The sequence below is a fragment of the Lepisosteus oculatus genome, chromosome 9 (assembly GCF_040954835.1).
Source record: "Lepisosteus oculatus isolate fLepOcu1 chromosome 9, fLepOcu1.hap2, whole genome shotgun sequence".
Lineage (NCBI taxonomy): Eukaryota > Metazoa > Chordata > Actinopteri > Semionotiformes > Lepisosteidae > Lepisosteus > Lepisosteus oculatus.
In genome coordinates this window covers 46902966-46921739 of record NC_090704.1, presented here as the reverse complement: position 1 = coordinate 46921739, position 18774 = coordinate 46902966, and the positions used below count along the sequence as shown (strand labels likewise).

At 49.1% G+C, this 18774-nt stretch overlaps 1 protein-coding gene across 3 annotated transcripts; it reads left to right on the top strand.

Annotated features, from left to right (window-relative positions):
* The first annotated feature begins 11575 nt into the window (after positions 1 to 11575).
* cbx8b (chromobox homolog 8b) lies at positions 11576 to 18476 on the top strand. Of its 3 annotated transcripts, XR_011190530.1 has the most exons (6): positions 11582 to 11773; positions 11877 to 11920; positions 12166 to 12231; positions 12314 to 12380; positions 12943 to 14151; positions 17296 to 18476. XR_011190530.1 is itself a non-coding variant. In XM_006635499.3 (5 exons), exons 1-5 carry the CDS (start codon positions 11705 to 11707, stop codon positions 13633 to 13635), a joined length of 939 nt encoding a protein of 312 aa, XP_006635562.1. In that variant the 5' UTR covers positions 11582 to 11704; the 3' UTR covers positions 13636 to 15349. The 3 variants fall into 3 exon arrangements, 2 of the variants coding, with proteins under 2 accessions (XP_015211525.1, XP_006635562.1); XM_006635499.3 differs by lacking the exon at positions 17296 to 18476 and having other exon boundaries at positions 12943 to 15349; XM_015356039.2 differs by lacking the exons at positions 12166 to 12231; positions 17296 to 18476 and having other exon boundaries at positions 11576 to 11773; positions 12943 to 15349.
* The last annotated feature ends 298 nt before the right edge of the window (positions 18477 to 18774 follow it).

Sequence of the window (18774 nt, the reverse complement as noted above, 5' to 3'; positions counted from 1 at the left end):
TAGCTACAGGCCTAATCCCGCTTCCTGTCCTGCAGGACCAGGAAGGCCCGCCGAGGTCCCAGCCTGGGCTGCAGCGGCGCACGGGCGCAGGGGCTGACGAGGAGAAAGGGCTCGAGTGTCACTCGGGCACTGAACCTGTCGGAGAATTAGCGGGCGCCGCCGATTCATGGCGTGAAGAGAATATATAACGATGGTCGATACGCCGATGTCCCTGTCTGTGATGGGTTATACATTTGCTTAATAATAATAATAAACTTTATTTTATATAGCGCCTTTAAAGGTGGCTTCTCAAAGCGCTTTACAGGATGACAATAACAATAAATAAAAGAATACACAAGATAAAACATAATTACAATATAAAGAGGAGACCATGGATGGTGGTACTAAGAAAAGCAGAGGAATGGAACCAGTTAAGTAAAGGCTTTTCTGAAGAAGAGGGTTTTGAGTCTGGATTTGAAGGAGTTTAGAGAAGGTGACTCTCTGATATCCTTGGGAGAGACTTCCAGAGCTTGGGGGCATAACAGGAGAAGGCCCTGTCACCCATAGAGTGTAGACGGGCTTGGGGGACAGACAGGAGAGCAGAGTTAGAAGAGAGAAGGTTGTGAGGTGGGGAGTAGGGTGATAATAGTTCAGACAGGTACTGAGGTGCCGAGCCACGCAGAGCCTTGTAGGTGAGCATGAGGATTTTAAAGTCTACAAGGAATTTGACCGGAAGCCAGTGCAAGCGAATCCTGCTCCCCCACAAAAATACAAACTGGTCTCCTAGAATTTGATTGAAAGAAATATATATATTCAAATTGATACGTGTATATTAGAACCTTTCTGTTTTATACACCCTGCTGGTATCCGCGACAGTCCTGGTTCCAGAGTGACCGTGGTGCGCATGAAGACCGGACCGTCTCCGCCTCCTCGCGGCCACAGCCTCAAGACGGCGTTTTCACAAATAAAAAAATGTAATAGGCGTAAATGTAATATATATACTTTGGAACGTTTAATATTCCCACTCTCCCAAAAATAAAGACAGTATCCGCTTTTCAACAGTAGACCAGGACGTTTCAACTATTTTACAAAATATTTGTTTAAATCAAATGAAACCTTTCCACCTTAATTCAGATTCCTCTGAGCAGTGATCCGAGTAGCTCGTGTGCACCGCGTGGGTCCGAATCCAGTGGAGTGAATCCGAAACGCTGTTTATGTCGACACAGCTGGTGGTTCGGTAGCGATGTCATCACAGCGCTAGTTGAACGGGACATCTCGGGTCCGGACTGTCTGATCTCCATTTAGGACAGCCGGAATGATCTACGGTGAGTGATGTAACCATGGGGAACTGAAGGTATTATCAACAACCAGAAATACTGTATAAGAACTACAAGTGGATCTCGCGTGTTTCGGTGTACGACTTCTGCCGCGCTTCTTCACAGAACTGGTGTCTGGGATGAGACTTGATTCAACTACAGAACATGTTCGCTCTCTCGCTCTGTGGTTCAAAGTCTTCCGATCAACAAAATAGAAAGCAACAGGAAACGGAAATCGTGCGTTGCAGGGAGTTCTGCTGCAGGTACTTCAAAGGCAATCAATTAAAATTGCGCTAAAAAAATGAATGTGTTCAACATGACCCTCTTAACCGTTTAACTAAAAGTGTTCGTTGTGAAATATAACAATATTCGGGAGAGGGGACAGAGCGGAGAGCCTTCCCCTCAGACTTCGATCTCCAGACTTGCTGGCCTTGTCCCTCAGACAGCTTTCCTGACCTCCTGTCGGAAATCGTAGCCTTCGCATAGAGCCGAGCGAGAGAGGATCTCAGGAGGAGTTCACCCACTTAGATAGAGATCTTTTTCAATAGGTTATGAATTTCCAGTCTCTAAAAATAATAAGTATTCTAATTGGCTGAATATTAAAAAAAATCACCCGCTACATCATCTCACATCTGCACAATTTACTGCATGCACAATCCTCAGCGAACAGAATGGCCGTCGACAGAGATGTAGTTACCAACTATGTGCAGACCCTTCGAAAATGAAAATCCAGAAATGAATTACTCGATGAATCGGTCAGTCTGTGACAGCCCGGTAGGGAAAGTTGTATTGAGCTCGTTAGACCATGTGAGAGCTGAGGACTGCAGCAGAGGTTTCCGATATGTTCTCCGAAGCCAGTATGATTTGTTTCTTAGTGTGTTTTATTTCAAAAGTGTTTTTTTTTTCAATCAAGCGCTGTTCTGTTGTTACCTCTTCCACGTGTTCAATGGCTTCGGTTAGCCGCTCGCGGGATCACGGGACGTGTCCGGTTTCTGATCTTTCCTGTTTCTGGGTTCCTCACAGGCTCTGGGTGACCGTCGGTGTCTACACTAAAAACTGAGCTTGCTGAATAATTAAGAAATAATTAAGACAAATACGACAATTTCTTAAACGAGAGTTGGTAATAAGCAAATTCCAGTTGCATATTCGTAACTTTTTAACGCTGAGGTTATTATTCCACAGTGTGGCCAGTTAATCTGGGCGATGACTGTCCGCAGAAGACAGGTCGATCACACCTGTCTTCCAGAACTCAGAACCAGCCCTCGAACACCTTTCGCCCTCCAGCTACGCGTGGAAGCTGTCTGTCTCCATTCGTTGCGTTAAAACATGTCTTATGGAAATAAATCAACACAAATATAAAATTGTTGGGTTTCGAACCAGAAACGACATGTATTTTGTAGCGATCAGCCGCTCGGCGACCCGTCCTGAGCTCTGCAGTGCCGGCGTGCTCCCAACGAGCTTTATTAACGCTGCGCTGGGGTTCGATCCAATTCGTAGATGAGATATTATTGTAAAATAATTCCCTAGCACGTTGTGAAGATCGCGAGGAAATGTTCACTCTCGCATTCGGTGCCTAAGGTGATGCTTTTCACGGTGTCTGAGGGCGAGCGAGCCTCGTGGACACGGTATTCCCGGCGTCCAGCAGACGCGCGGAAAAAAAAATGTCAGCTACACCGAAATTTTTTTTTTGTTTGTTTTTCATCATACTGCTTGTGTTTGTTACGGTTTTCTGAAACGCGCTGGGCTTCCTCCTAAAGGCAAAACGAAAGTGCCTCGGTGGGCTCTGGACCTGACCACTTCACTTGCGGGTAACGCGATTTTGAACGGTGCTGAACTGGGTCACCTTGCCCCACCGTTTGGCTGTATAAGTGGACGTGGAAAAATTCAGCCCACAGGTGCTACACATTCCTCCCAGATTCCTCCCTATTTTCACCCCTCATACGTCAAGAGGCTGGGGACCCCTGGCTGGAACGGGGCACCTACAGAAACAATGAGCTCCAAGGACTCCCTTCGGCGGCCTGCGTGTGACAGTGTTGCATTAACATGAAGCCTGAATAAAATAATAATAATAATAATAATAATAATAATAATAATAATAATAATAATAATAATAATAATACAGCGCATCAGTAAAATGCTTCTGATAAACTATTATTATCAATCAAGATGGCGGGTCTCGGCTATTTATACCCGCGTTCAATGATTTTCCGATCTCATCTCGAACCTGAGCTCTGGGTGGTGATGCTCGGCTCTGCTGCTGCAGGCTCGAGCCGCCGAGCTCGTATTAGACCTCGCGCCCATTTCCTCCAGAGCCGAGCCTGCTAAAAATAACCGCATCCTCAGCGCCTGTGTGCGAGAAAATGGCTGTCTCTCTCTCTCTCTCTTTCCCTTCTCGGGCTCTTTCGAGCCCGCCGCGAACTTGTGCACCGGGGGGCAACGCGCAGTATTTAACGGGGCAAAAGGGCTCCAGCAGCCCGTCCTGTACCGGCCGGGCTCGCAGACCCGGGTCCAGCAGGGTGTGGCGACTCGGCTGCCGCAGGCGGGACCTGCGAGAGGGTGCCTTCGCTCTGCGTCCGTCTGGCGATTTTTTATGTTTATTTTTATTTAATTAACGGCAGTGCGAAGATTTTCTTTTATTCCACCACAAAACACCAAAACGTCGCCACCCGTCGCTGCCTGTTAACGGAGAGCAGAGCTTCTCTCCCCGAGTCCAAACGACAACGCCTCCCAGGTCCGGCTCCGCGTCTCCGGAAATAATAGTTGAAATAAATATGTTGGAACGTTGTTCATCTGCACATTTTCTATCTGCATTTGATTGACGGTTTTTGACCATTTTACTGTTCGTTTAATTTAGGCTTCTGACCTTTAAAGAAGAAACGTCTTCCTCAGCAAAAACACCAGAATTGTCTTCTGGTGATTCTCGCGGTGGACAGATTTCAGTTATTCCTCCTGTACAGTATTTATAATATTTATAATATGTATCATATTTGTTTGTTTGTTTTTGCTGAGGGAAATTTCCTTAATCAGTTTAGAGGACGCCAATCTGTTCCGTCCGGTTGGTTTATCTTTCCCATATTTCCCCTGGTGTCCGCGGCATAACGCCTTTATTTGAAATAGCTTGACATATTTGAGGAGTCTATTATTAACCTTCAGATTTATATTGAATTTTTAGTTATTTAAACAGCTTTGTCGAATTAATGCTTTAATCGCTAAACGGGTGTCAACGTCTGTATCTATCCGCTGTTGCAGGAGGCTGTGGTTTGGTGGAGCACCGAGCGGTAATATTCGATCTTGGCAGTCAGCAGTCATCTGTCAGCTTCGGCGTTTATTTGTTGATGCGTAGTCTTCTCCCTAATTAAAACACCTAATTAAAATACACAGCCTATAGCCTTAGGCCTATAGATGAAGCATCAACCGCTTTAAAGTAATAAGAACATCTGTGGATTATTAAAATACCGCAAATGTTACAGAATTAAAACGTTTTTAAAGGCTTCCCGTCTGCCATCTTATATCTAAACATTAAGACACGTGAAGTTCGTTCTGGACTTCAGTTATACAGTGAAATCAACGAGTTCTGCTGTCTCTTTGTTCTTAAGATATCGAACTTTGAAATAGACGCGTCGCTCCGCTGTCGAAACCTGACGAAGACAAGCGTGCCAACACAATCCGAAAGTTTAGTTTCACCGAGACCCACGGCACGACCGCGGGGCAAGGCGGAGCTGGAGAGGAGAGCGAAAGCCCGGACTGTATTAAAGACCCACATCACGCCCGAGTCAGACCCGGGCCAGGCCCGGAGTGCCCAGGCAGCTCCGCTGATGTCAGTGTGGTGGCTCTTTTTTTGGGGTTTATTTTTCTGGGTTTCAGGCACGTCTGCAACCCCCTGGCCCGTGGGGCTCGGAGCCCAGAGAGCGGGTCTGTGCTGTGAGCAGCTCTCCCGGGGGGTGGCCGGGCCCTGGGAGCTGTTCTGAAGGCACAGCCGGGTTCGTGGTTTCGAACCTGCCGCACTGCGATTGGACGCGCCCTCTTTCCACACGGCAGCCTGCCGGTCACCCTGCAGCCCAGATCGATTGCGAGCCTGAAAGTAGGTTAGTGCCTACTGCAGCCTGTACTGGCGGGCCCACGAGAGGCGGACACGAGCTGCGAGCGTGGCATACTTGACACACAGGGAGAGTTTAGATCATGTTCTTGAACGGAGTTTAACATGCGTGGCGCCGGTCAGTGCAGGTGACCCCCCCCCGGTGTTTCCACCTGCCCGCTCTTCCCCGAGCTCCAGCTCACTGGTGACTCCACCAGTCTCCCACTGCGCATCGTCCCTGACATCTCCTGTCTACACCAGTCATGCTCCTCACTGCCGAAACCATACGGCACTCTCTCACGGCGCTCTGCCGCTGTGCAAAACCACGAAAATAAGCATTTAACTTTAGGGAATACCACACTTGGCTAAAATAGCATCACTAATAAACCATTCAGAAATAAACACGCATGGTGCTCAGGCTACAGACGTAAGCCATTCGTCTATCAGCACAAAAACTTGAAACATGTGCTCGTGCAGAACCAGTGGTGAAACTGCACTGGCCCCGGGTGTGTGAGCCTTCGCGCTCTCGCGATTGTGTTGCCCTGACAGAGGGCTGTTCAAAAAGAGTGTGTGTGTCTTGGGGGAGGGGGCAGTTTGCAGTTCTCGTCGGCTCGCTTGCACTGGGTGAAACTGGTTGCCCAGATACCAGCGAGCCAATAATCTCTTCACAGCTCCGCTCTTCGCCCATATACGGTGCTCAGTGCTGCAGTGCGGGCGCGCGGAGACCAATCACCTTCACCACCATATAAGGAGACCCGCATGCAGCCCGTGTACCTAGCTCGCTCTGCCGCGAGAGGTGCTCGGAGTCAATTCGACGCCAGAAAAATGAGCCGCGCTATTGTTGTTATAGATAACAGCTTCGCATAACGCCACTGTACACGCACGGAAACACGATGCCGTCGCGAGTAACCTTCGAGACTGTCAGCTCATTCCTCTTCGCTTTCACATGGGTCCGTCGTGCAATACGAAAGTCTTTTCTTCCCCAAAATGAAAGATGCGGAGACGCTAGCTCTGTCAAAATAAAGTTCTTATTTTATGTATAAATGCATGTTTGTTTCTTTGGGTTTTTTTTTTTCAAAAAAGTTGAAATGCAATGCCCCATTCCATCAAACCAAAAGCATGAAAAAGTCACGGATATCGGGTCGTCGTGACTCGCTGCGGAATCCTTTTGTCCCTCGCGCCGCCCCCCCGCCGGAATGAAGATTTTCGTTCGCGTTTTGGAACCTGCGCGCGACGCGTGAAGTCGCGGTCCTCGCGGCGGGGCTCGGTCCTCCGGGACCCCCCGCACCGGTCCGGACCGCCGCCAGCCTCTCGGTACCGCACACCAGTCACGCCCAGAGCCGCCGGTGCGACTGGCGCGACTCTCGGACCATGCGCACGGAGCCCGCGCGTTCCCGGCTCTAACAGTGCAATCATGCCCTGTGTATCACACCCCGCAGAACAAGCCCTGTGTATCATTATAGGAATTATAGGTGTTTGACTGGAGCCCGAACCATCGACGGTAAACGGACTCCGTTATGGCGGTTTTATAATGGAGTCTTTTCACGTCTCTGCCTCTCCTCTCTCTCCTCCTAAACGCCACCAGACAACGGAATTGATTCCTTCACTCCTGGCCGTGGAGCGAGACCCACGTCAGCACAGATCTGCCGCCAATTCGCAGGAGCCGGTCCGGGGAGCCGGGGCGCCTTGTGACAGTGGCCGATTCCGAGGGGCACTTCCGACCGGACCGAGCGAGTCAGCCACGCCCGGTCCCCGCTGTTGGCTGACCTTCGTTTTCCCAGACTGCCCCTCACACCTGAACCCGCTCGCGCCCTCGTCTCGGGCGGGGGAATTCCTTCTCGCCGGTCTGGGCTCCCGCGAGGCAGCACCGCACAGCACAGCACAGCACTCGTGTTACCTGTCTGTACAGCACCGGGGAGCGAGTCTGCTGGTGCCCCGGCTCGGGGAGCTGTGTTTACTGCAGCGCTGCGCGTGTTTCTAACTCGAAAGACACCTTCCCTCGCCGCCCGGTGCCCACCCTTCCGACAGGTTCGCTAAAGGATGCCTGTTTCCTGTCTTATTTATTTATCTTGACAGTGCTTGCAGTACCCAGTAGACAGCAGGCTGCTGCAAACGAATAAATCATTTTTTTTTATATGTTCAAAGTGGTCTCGCAGCACACTTAATGCCCAGTCATCTGCGCCGGGTGTGTGTGAAAACTAGGCAGCAAAAATAACTTTCCTGCTCGCTGTGAGAGTACAGTAGCTGCATCTGGCGCTGTGGTCTCGTGTGAAGTGTGTAATGAGTTGCACTACTGCTGGAGTTTCCGGAGGTAACAATTCAGCCTTCGGGGTAACAGATATCGGGGCCAGGCGAGGGAAATAATCATAATCATAATCATAATAATAATTGCACGGCTTCTGTAGAGGCTCCCAGTGTTACACAGAGATGCGACTGAGCGGCGACTCGTGTTACCTGTCTGTACAGCGAGAGAAAACGAAAAACCATAAAATACAAGAAGACAGAAGAAGGAGAAAATCGAAAACCTATTTCGTTCACAGGATAAATCGATCTAAATAAACAACAAGAGCTCGTGTCGTCTCCGTTGTTTCATATAAAATTATCGAATAATAATAATCATGATCTATATTGTTACCGTTATTATTCCTGCTGTACTTTTACAGCAGCACTTTGATTCTGATCACGCTCTCCAGCGACAGCGCTGTTTTCCACAGTGAGTCTCATCCTCAGCCTGTTATTGGGCTGTGTGTTTTACTTCGTGGAGACGCGCATAACGCAATTGAACGAGGCGCGTTGTTGTGTCTCCAAGTTATTGACCTTTGTGAAAAACTTGTGGTCTCGTGGGTGCGATGCAGTCAGTTTTGGGGCGTGTCGTCGAATCGATCTGCAATCGATTGTGAGCGAACGACAGTGCGTGTTTACGTTTTTCCGTGCGTGTATTTATTTGTGCAAAGGGGGTGACTAAGATTAATATATAACCTGACATCACAGGCGATATTCTTGATGTATGATGTACTTGGAATCACTGCCTAATTTTCGTACTTTCGCGACCTGTGAAGCATGTAACTCAGAAATGTGTGAGGTAAAATATAGATATTTTTACATCCTGATCCTCGTTAAGTTAATCAATTAAATTGTGAGGACTTTTTCGCGTTTAGTATTTTTCTTTCTGAAGTAATGGTTAACCGTTTAATTATTTTCTCTATTCCTATAGATTTTCTATATTCCGACGTTGCTAAAATGAGATGTTGTCTCTCCGCCTGGCGATGACCTACCTACCTTTGGGCGACCTTGAGCGTCGCGTCTACAGTATTCCTAGGAGCGACTTCAGTCGACTTTTTCAAATGACATTTTGTCTATTCGTTACCACTGGAGAGTTTCGTAAAAGTGCTGCACAAACGCCTCGCGAAATGAGCAGAACAGCAACAACAACAATTCAAATGTTCGAATTATAAGATAAGATCACTTATTAGCCCTATACAATTTCTTGCATTAGGAATTCGTCTTTTCGCAGACCCCAGCTCGCTCTCCATGAGACACACAGAATGTTGATTCATAACCATGATCACAGAATTCACAATCACAGAATTATGATCAGAGACATTCGAAATGCGTGAATATTACAACAAAACACATACAAGGAACAGCGATAAACGAATAAACCGGACATTAAGAATAACAATAACGCAAACTGAAAATTCCCTGCAGCATTACTCTCTGTACGGAAGCGATGTTGAAATTGTGGGTCAATCGAAGGAGTTTTCACGGGATAAAGGTGCCGTCCGCGTGCCGCTCGCTCGCGGTGGGATCGTCCACGGCCACTCTCTCGAGACAGGGATCGGCTTTGCCGGCGCCGGGTCGCGCTGGAAAGACGTGCGAACTGTACGTCTCAGGAACTGTAAACCAGACAACCCAAAGGTTTAAAAACTCAGCTTCCGAGGCGTCCGAATTCGTTTTCTCTCCAATCTGACTTGAGAGGCTCCGGTCTCCCGACTGCCTCCGCAGGTCTCAGGTACCCGCTGGAAGCTCATCGGCTCGTCGGCTCGTCAGAACATCGCCGCACACTTCTCTACGAAAACAAAACTGGTTGTTATTGAAGCTGAAAGCTCAATTAGTAAGCGAGGCTGCAAACGAACAAATTATTTCCATTCCGTAAAACCTGCAAAATCCCGTAAAGACCTTTATCTTCGAAGGACACCGAACAGCTAAACCGTTGCTTGAGTTTCAAGCTATTTTTAATCGTGGAATTAACCTTTACACATCTATTATTTATATACCATTATCGGTGCATTTTAATATTCATATTAATAATAATAATGTAAAGGTTAATTCCACAATGAAAAGTAAAAATACAAGCAACGTTTTGTAATCATAAATACGCCCATATTAATACACATTGTCTTGTAGAGTAGAATGGTTTTATTTGTTTAGATTCCTTTTGTTTCCTTCGTCATTTTGCTGGATGTCGACACTACATTAAACGGACTCTGTTAGGATCATCCTGAAGAGACGATATAGCGTTATTAATGATATATGGGATATATCATTAAAATAAAAATATTTTTCCACGTGACCTCGCTACACTATCCTGCAAGAGCTCTGTCGTGCGACTGAATATCGATGTTTCATTTAAGTTAGTAATTAACAGATCCCCCTCCCGTGCGGAAAATTAAACGACTTTGTATTCTGTATCTATTTTTACTTTATTAAACTTGAAGTGTGTATTAACGTGTGTCCATGGGTGTTCATGTTAAAACGAATGAGCTCATGTGTGTCCACGCGTATTAATGCGTGTTGATGCGTGTGAAGTTTATTCGTGTATTTTATTGTGAGTTATATTTGATCTTTTAGATTTTATTTGTTCATAATTTTAAATACATTCAGAAACGGAGATTTTTCGTTTGCGTGATACGTTTACGGCTGCCGGTGAAACCATTTTTATTCTTTCAAGACCGTTCAAAGACCATCTCAGTAATCGCTATGGAGAAAACTGGACTGGAAATGGTCCAGATCTATCTGCCTCGCTATTTCAAGACTTTTAAGCTGTTTAAATGGTCCGTAGTTCTGTCAGATGCCTACACGCGTGTGTCAAGTTTTCTCCGGGTGAGCTTCTCCGCTTTGCTCTTTATTTTGAATATAAACACGAAACGAAATAACGTTCTGAGACGCCCTGTGTTGCAGGCTTGCACGCGTTTTAATGATTTCTGTGGGAGTTTTGAAAAAAATGTCCCTAGGATTGCCCCTAATATCACGCCAGTGGTGTTCCGTCTGCGCCTTGTTCTGAATGTCGTGGCTGAGCTGTTAGCGCGCTTAGCACTGCTCTGGCATTTACTCGTTCTAATGGAAAGATCTAATGAGGCGCCCTCACAAAGCATTAAAATAACCAAACAATCTGTACCTTTAGGGTATTGTACACATTAAATAAAATAAACGAACTGGCTATTTTGTGGATATGCCCTCGGTATATCCTATAAATCTATTTCTGGAAAACGCCATGGAGCCGCGATCAGGTTTATTATCATTTGTGGATGGAATGTCCACGTGAAAGGTGAAACAAACACGCCAGCGCCCCTGTCCCCGGGCTGCAGGGTCGGAGGTGGAAAACTGGGGTTTCCAGCCCGTGAGGCGCCTGTAGCCGCTGTGCGCTGTGGAATCCGGGGCGCCAACAGCCCCTTTCCGTGTTTCTGGACTTCACTGCTGTCCCAGAAACAGAAGGGTCCTATAAGACCTTCTTCTACAAATCCGTTTACATTATTCGTTTATCTGTGCAGAGCAACGCTGAGCTAAGAGCCTTCCCTCCTTAAAATCGTTAACCCTGAGTTCAGAGTCTTCCTGAATAAAAAAAAAACTATATCGATATACCAGTTTGAACTTTCAGCCGAGTTATACAAACGGAAAAGTAATGGAAACGTTTGCAGACAGGTTTTCGAAAGTTTGATGAGGGGCTGTAATCTTCGTTTCGGTGCGCTGTCTGCAGTCTGGTGCGTGCGCAAGAACGCCGTCGAGCGTTTCGGTTTTTTCTTTCCACTGTTTGCAAATACCAGCGCAAGACTTTCCACACCAGAGCAGGCGAAGAGCAGCTTCTGCAGAGGCGTCACTTCCTCCTTGACAGAACGCGAGCCCTCGACAGGCTCCGCCCCATCGCTTAGCAACCCAAGTCACGTAGCAACGTCTGGGCCAATGGGCTGCTGCTAAACCGGTCCACCGACGGCGGTGCCATGGCAACCCATAAAAAAATACGGGTGACGTCTCTCTTTTGGTGAGTATTATGGGCTGCCTGGAATTAAGCAGCTAGTTGAGCAGAGGAAAAAAATAGCCCGAGATCGAAGTAAACATGGAGCTGTCGGCTGTAGGGGAGCGGGTGTTTGCGGCCGAGTCCATCATCAAACGGCGGATAAGACGGGTAGGTAGCCCTGCCTCCCTCTGCTGCTGGTGCTGGCTGTGTGCGCGCTGATGCCATTGCAATCCCAGCCCGATAACAACGTGTCTTCTGCTCGCTCTCGCAGGGTCGGGTGGAATACCTAGTGAAATGGAAGGGCTGGTCTCAGAAGTGAGTAGGACTTTTCTCTCTCTGATCAGCGCGTAAGTCTGCGCCTCTGTCGGCAGCGCGGCGTGTGTGTGTGTGCGTGTCGCACGGGCGCATTTCTGGGGTTTATTTTTGTTGTTGTGTTAAATGCGCAGCGGACCGTAGCTAACGATTCAGCGAGCCTCCGTGTGTGTGTCGAGCGAGCCAGAAACAAGACGCTGTGGTTACTGATGGTGTCTGTGGTTCCGTCTCTGCTCTGCTCTGCGCAGGTACAGCACCTGGGAGCCGGAGGAAAACATCCTGGACGCGCGCCTGTTCTCCGCCTTTGAAGAGAGGTGAGGCGGCCGCGGCGCGCCTGCAGGCCTTCTGCGCCGCCCTCGCTGCGCGCTGTAACGCTGCCGCTGGCCTGTTTTGCAGGGAACGCGAGCGGGAGCTGTTCGGGCCCAAGAAGCGAGGGCCGAAGCCCAAGACCTTCCTGCTGAAGGTGAGTGTCGGGGCGCGCGGGAGGCGAGCAGCGCGGTCGCCGGTGCCTGACACGCGCGCCCTGCCCACGTGCCCGCTTCCTCCCGCGAGCACCCCTGGGGAGTGCGCCTTCCACACCGTTGTGCCCTTGCCGGGCTGTGCGGTTACTCAGAAGTGAAGTGGGCGGGCGGGCCGCTGCCGTTTCTCGGCTCCAGGCGGTTCTGTTGCACACAGGTGGGACTCTCAGCTCTGGTGACGGGGCGGAGCGCTGGCTCTGGGCTCAGGATCTGCACCTGTGGCTGGAAGGTTGCAGGTTCAAATCCCGCTGGGCCCCTGAGCAAGGCCCTTCACCCCAGCTGCTCCAGGGGCGCAGTATCGATGGCTGACCCTGCGCTCTGACCCCCAGCTTCTCTCCCTGTCGGTGTGTCTCATGGAGAGTGAGCTGGAGTAGTGAAAAGACAGATTCCTAATGCAAGAACTTGTACAGGGCTAATAAAGTGCTCTTATATCTCTTGACCGAGCCCCGGTGCGCGAGCGCTGTTCCTAGCGGTTCGCGCCGTCAGCTCTGTGCTGTCGCTCCGCAGGCCCAGGCGAAGGCGAAGGCCAAGACCTACGAGTTCCGGAGCGAGGCGGCCCGGGGTCTGCGCGTGTCCCCCCCCGGCCAGGACCCCGCCGCCCCCCCCCGGGCTCGGGAGGGCCTGCGCACCATCGTGCCCACCATCTTCCCGCCCAGCACCGTCAACAGGGGCGAGAGCGTGCGCGTGCGGCCCGCCGAGCCGGCCCGGGAGCACCGCAAGAGAGGGCCCAAGCCCAAGTGCCGGTTCCAGACGCCGCCGGACTGCGGCCCGCGGAGGAGCCCGGCGGAGGAGGCCGGGCCGGGCCTGAGCGTGATCCAGCTGGCCCGGAGGGAGCACGAGGACGGCGCCTGCCTCCAGCGGGGGGGGTGGGCCCGGCCGGGGGGCAGCTCGCACGGCTACGGCCTGCAGGGCGGCGCCCACGCGCGCAGGCCCGGGTACGAGCCCCCGGCCTGCAGGACTGAGGAGCGTCCTGGTGCCGTGGCCTGCTCGCACCCCAGGTTACAGTTCACGTACCCCTCGGCCTGCGCCCCGCCGGGCGGCGACCCCCAGAGGGGCCCCTCGGAGCCGGGCGAAGACTCCTGGACCCCGTCGCTGGACATCGTGGAGAAGGTGGTGGTGACGGACGTGACGACGAACTGCCTGACGGTGACCATCAAGGAGAGCAGCACAGACGAGGGCTTCTTCAAGGAGAAGAGATGACTCCTTTCTCCGGTGGTCTTGTTTTGGGAAGCGGGGGTTTTCCTTGGCCGATCTGAAGAGATCGTTTTCCCCCCTCCCCGAACTGAAACAGGAAAAAAAAAAACACGAGCGGAAATTTCTATTCAAACGTGATAAATAATTTTCTATGATTGTACAGAAACAGAACTTCTCTATATATAGATGATATATATATATACTACACGTGTGTGTACTTTTCAAAGCGTTTATTTAATGTGATGACCAAATTCCCTGGAGCTTTCTCCCGGCTCACGTCCGGCCACAGCGCGGACACCTGCGCTGGTCTCCTGAAGGCCTGCGTGTAGGGCTCTCCCTGAACCGGACACCGCCGCCCTGAAGCGCTTGCACGCCGCAGAGACTCAAGTAGGTGCTTCTCCTTCAAGCGTGGACCCGTGGTCATGTGACCTGTTGACGTATCGTTTTTCTTCTGCTTTGCACTGTCGTGTTGGACCACAGAATCCCGTGACCCAGAGAGAAGAGAAGGATTGCAGAAGTCAGGTCAGCGTCTGCTCTCCGCACTATACCTATAGGTCGTAAAAAAAAAAATCTGAACAATAAAATTAGGTAGTGGGACCGCAGTTCCTAATAAAGTTTCAATGAAGTTCTAATCGACTATAAATATGTACATTAATGCTTGAAAAGCTTTTTTTTTTATTCAAGGCTTAACAGTAAAGTCTTATTTTTAGCTTAAATCTTTGGAGGTTGTGGCGAGCCTCCCGTGTAAAACCAGCGGTCGGGTGAAAATGATTTAGTATCACCCACTGGAGGGTTAATCTTAGTATTAATCTCAGTGTTATAATGTTAGTAAATACCAAGGATTGTTATCTCCTGGAGACAGATAAATGATGAAATTAAACGAGCGAAATACGGTCATATTTTAGGGGTGGTGAAACATTTCGCTTTTGCTGAGTGAGGTTTATATCATTCCTGTCAATGGAGGTAAATAGATAATTAGTTCGAGAACATTCATTAATTCACCTTGTTAATTAATGCATTAATGCCCCCATCAGACAGCCGACTCCAGTTGTGTTGCAGTTAACAGAAAACGGGCTTTGTCCCCTTGTCAATAAAACACTTGGGCACAAGACGCCTCTGACGTGGCCTGGACGCCAGTTCGGTTACAGCGGGCTGGATATTCTTTCTTTTCCAAATATGTAGTGAGACTTTTCTATCGGCCTGGCCGCGCTCTGCGGCTCGGTTCTGTTTCTCCTGGGTCGCCAGTGATGGTCCAGATATGACCTCGGGCCCGCCTCTTTCCCTGGACGGGGTTCTCCCGGCACAGACGGCGTCATTTCCTTGTTTGCTTGTTCTGAATGAACATAAAATACCGCAGGACCTGGTCTGCTTTCCCCAGCCGTTACTGCGGTTCGGGCCCTGATGTTTCCTGGTTTGTTCTCGGGTTGAAATCGGAAGTTGGACTCTCCCGGGGTTTCCAGGCTGCGCTCGGAGTGCGTCTTCGTCCGCCCTGTTTTAAACATCTGGCCAGTACGAAAATGACGCGCTGTACTGAAAACCCACCATCCTCCCGTTAGGCGACTCCTCGGCGATACCGCGGTGTGGAAAGAGGAAGGTTTCTGCTGTTGTCCGGTTTTATAAAAAAAAATGAACCCTTTGTGATTTGTTTCTTCCCCCATCTCGGCTTGCAATCAGCATTTAATGCCGCAACGAGGAAATAAAATTCGATTTGTAGACACCATCTGAAACCTGTAGGTTTCTCTGCCGTGACTGTACGTGTTTGAATTGTACTGCCGGTTTTAATTTGTCTTGTTCAAGAGCTCTGAACAGCTTTAAAGACGAAGAAACCAAGTGACCCGTAAGCGCTGACATTTCCAACCAGTGTCTAAGAGCCCGCCTCTGAAACAATTGGGCCTTCTAATAATTTATACTCGGGAATACAAATAATGTGTACTCAGAAATATTAATTTATACTCAGTAATACAAATAATATACACTTGGGAATTCTAAAAATGTATGCTTTTAATACTAATAGTGTATAAGTAGCAATACTAATAATGTATACTCAGTTATACCAATATTATGAACTTAGCAAAATTAATAATGGGAACTCATTAAAACCAATGACGTAACTTGGGAACAAGTAAAGGCTAATCGCGCGCTCCTCCAGCACAGGCATAAGAACCTATATTTCAGGTTCATTGAAATTCATTGCACCTCTCACGCATTTTAATAACGAAATATGGTCGCGTTCTCCACAAACGAATGAGCAACGCAACACCTTATAACATAAAAAAACAACAGTCTGGTTTTTAAATGGGGAGGGCGAGGTGGGATCAGTTCTAAAGCAAGACGTGTTTCGGTTCTGTCGCAGATGAGTCCATTTCTCTAGTTGTTCAGTTGTCACGGCGTGGGCCTCTCGCGTCTGATCGCCAGGACAGAACTGTGTGGCCTGGTGTGGGCTGTGGTGCGCGGCGAGCCCTCCTCCCCTCGGGCAGCAGCGCGCTGTCCGCCTATCTGACATGTAGGCGAAAAATTAAAAACAAAAACATGTTCTCACAGCTTGTGCTTCGACGAGTACAGTTTATGCGATTGTAAACAAAACAGTTTGGGGAACACTACACCACTGAAGGGGCTTGCTTATGAACAGGGAAGAGCAGCGTGAAATAAATGTTACTCGGTACCGAAAAACACATTTTCTGTATCACCCAGTTTAGACGCCTCGGCCTGCCCCAGCCCAGAGCGCGCACAGGCCCCCCGGTGACCCGCTTATTCCAGGCGCGCCTGGCCGGAGGCGCCAGGGGGACCCCGGTCGCTGCAGAGCTCCAGGTCACCCCTGTCTGCACGCGCCTCCTGCCGGGAGACCCGACGGCGCTTCGCCACGTGCTGCCCCGGCAGTAACGACACGAGCGCCGCGGCGACCTCGTGCCCTTCATGGTGCTCATTCGTCCAGACAGCCGGGCGTGCTCCCCGGTGGCCGTATGTGCCAACTAGTTTAACTCGTGACAGTATTATATTCGTGGCCAAAGCGGAAAATGAAGTTTCTTATATATGTTTTTCCTCCTCCGTCGGATATTTGCAACTCCGTTTCAAAGAAGGGCCATTTGTATCGAGCAGTTTCCTATTGTTGCTAATTGGCGTTAGAAACTGCTCTTCTGCCGACAATTCAGCTTAATGCACAAGCCTGTTGTTTACGAAGCCTCGTTTATTTTTCAGAGAGAGATTTTCGATGTTTACTGAACTGTGGTTTTACCCGGCGCGCAGAAGGCAGGGTCTTGCTGTCTGTACTCCACCTTCACACAGTCCTGCAGTCACACTCCAGCGTGTTGGTGGGACCCCCGAGCCCGGACTGGGTTCAGACTGGGCCAAGTCACCCCCGTGTTGGCCTGAAATCAGCAGCCGACCCCGCTCAGGCGCGCGCTGTTGAAACCGCCCGATGACTGTGTCGGAAAATAAAGATTGTGTCGTTTTACCGCAGGATCGTGTCGGAAAACCAGGATGTGTCGTTTATATTCCCCCTGTTTGCTATGCGGGATTATTTTTTTTTTTTTTAATCGTAGAAAGAAGCTAACACATTGTACTGTTTAATATATAAACAGGCGACTAAAATAGATCAGTTAACAACTGCGGTTCCCTTTCAGTCTGACGTGAGAAGCTAAATTGAGCCTGTTGGTCTTTCTTTCACAGGAGAAGGAAATCGCAACAGAACAGTTCATATCTGCGCCATGACGTTTCCTGTGGGTTCATGGAATTGATGTTCGGGGTTTTTATTAAATACTACAAAAATGCCGAAACTTCACAATCTGGTAGTGTTCGGACAAGAAGGGACACTTGTGCTGTTAAAATGAATCACCCACAAGTTCAACACAGTTCGTTAACAAACGGCGGAGGTCCCTGCTCTTTTAAACACGTTTGAATTATAGCAGCCGAGCAGACTTAAGATGCCCACAGATTCGGACAGCTAACATCGGGGAGTTTCCCCTCACGACTGAATTATTAGTGTGACTCTTTTATTAAAGTAGACTTCCATTTGATGAAGCCACGGCGTTTTGATAATGGGGAGACTTACCTGGACCCCGAGCCCAACAGCAGTTACTGCCTCACTATTGCCCCAAATCCAAGCCTGCGATTTGAACCCGAGCCCTGACCATAACACCGTGCAGATACTCTACTTACAGTTAATTACTTTAATAAGTAGAACTTTTTGTGAGAATTTACACTACGCGTTGCTATTTGCCACTGATCTCCAGAGAATATTAATATTATTATTATTATTATTATTATTATTATTATTATTATTATTATTATCCTGGAAGCCAGTACCCTGCGTGGATCTGTAGTGTTTGTCTTGATCACACACCAGGGAAAGCCGAGAGGTGCTGCTGCTTCTCCTTCTGTCCACCAGGGGGCGGTGTCGCGCCAGTTCGGCGCAGGTCGGTCGGTGAATCGCGTGTTGACAAAGGAGGGAGAGTTCGGATCTTGACAGAGTCCGTGCCGGACTAGTGACTGACGAAAAACGAGCTGAAACAACACGCTTGCGAACGACTCCAGGAGCTCCAAATCAATAACTATCCGCTCTCTAGCAGCTAGTCTAGAAACTAAGGTATCGGAGTGATGGTCGCTCGACTCCGTCAGTCATGTGGTTCAGCATGAGAAGAGTTTAAAGTGCATCATGTCAGTCGACCTCATTCAACTGGCGTGTCCCCCTCCTTCTGCACGTCAGAGTGAAAGTGAATGTCTGTAATATGTCTGTAGATTTTATTTTACTTTTATTTTTGTTTTGTTTCATGTGAATTTCATTATTTTTATTTGCTTTGGCAACACTAATTGTACCCATCGGCCATGCTAATAAAGCACCTTGAATTGAATTGAATTGAAAGTGCCAGGGGCCCACGCCCACCACAACCCGGCCCCGGACGGAGCCGCAGGTGTGAGACGGTACTCTGGCGAGTTCGGGAATGTACAGTATGTCCTTTACGAGCTTCCCTGAGCAAGTCAGTAAAAGCACCAATAAACAGACCAGTGCAGCGATCACTGCTGAGGAGGTGGCCTTTGTGTCGGTCCACCCAAGGGTCTATTCAGACAGCTGCTCCCTGTAAGTGTGCAGTGACCATCTCCTTGTTCGCCATTATTTACTTCAAATGAGGTCGTTTTCACAGGAACGGT

Excerpts from the sequence above, each read along its gene's own strand:
- cbx8b (XM_006635499.3), top strand. The coding sequence starts at position 11,705 with ATGGAGCTGTCGGCTGTAGGGGAGCGGGTGTTTGCGGCCGAGTCCATC. Across the intron at positions 11,774-11,876 it reads TCAAACGGCGGATAAGACGG|GGTCGGGTGGAATACCTAGT; the intron begins GTAGGTAGCCCT and ends TCGCTCTCGCAG. Across the intron at positions 12,232-12,313 it reads TTCTCCGCCTTTGAAGAGAG|GGAACGCGAGCGGGAGCTGT; the intron begins GTGAGGCGGCCG and ends CCTGTTTTGCAG.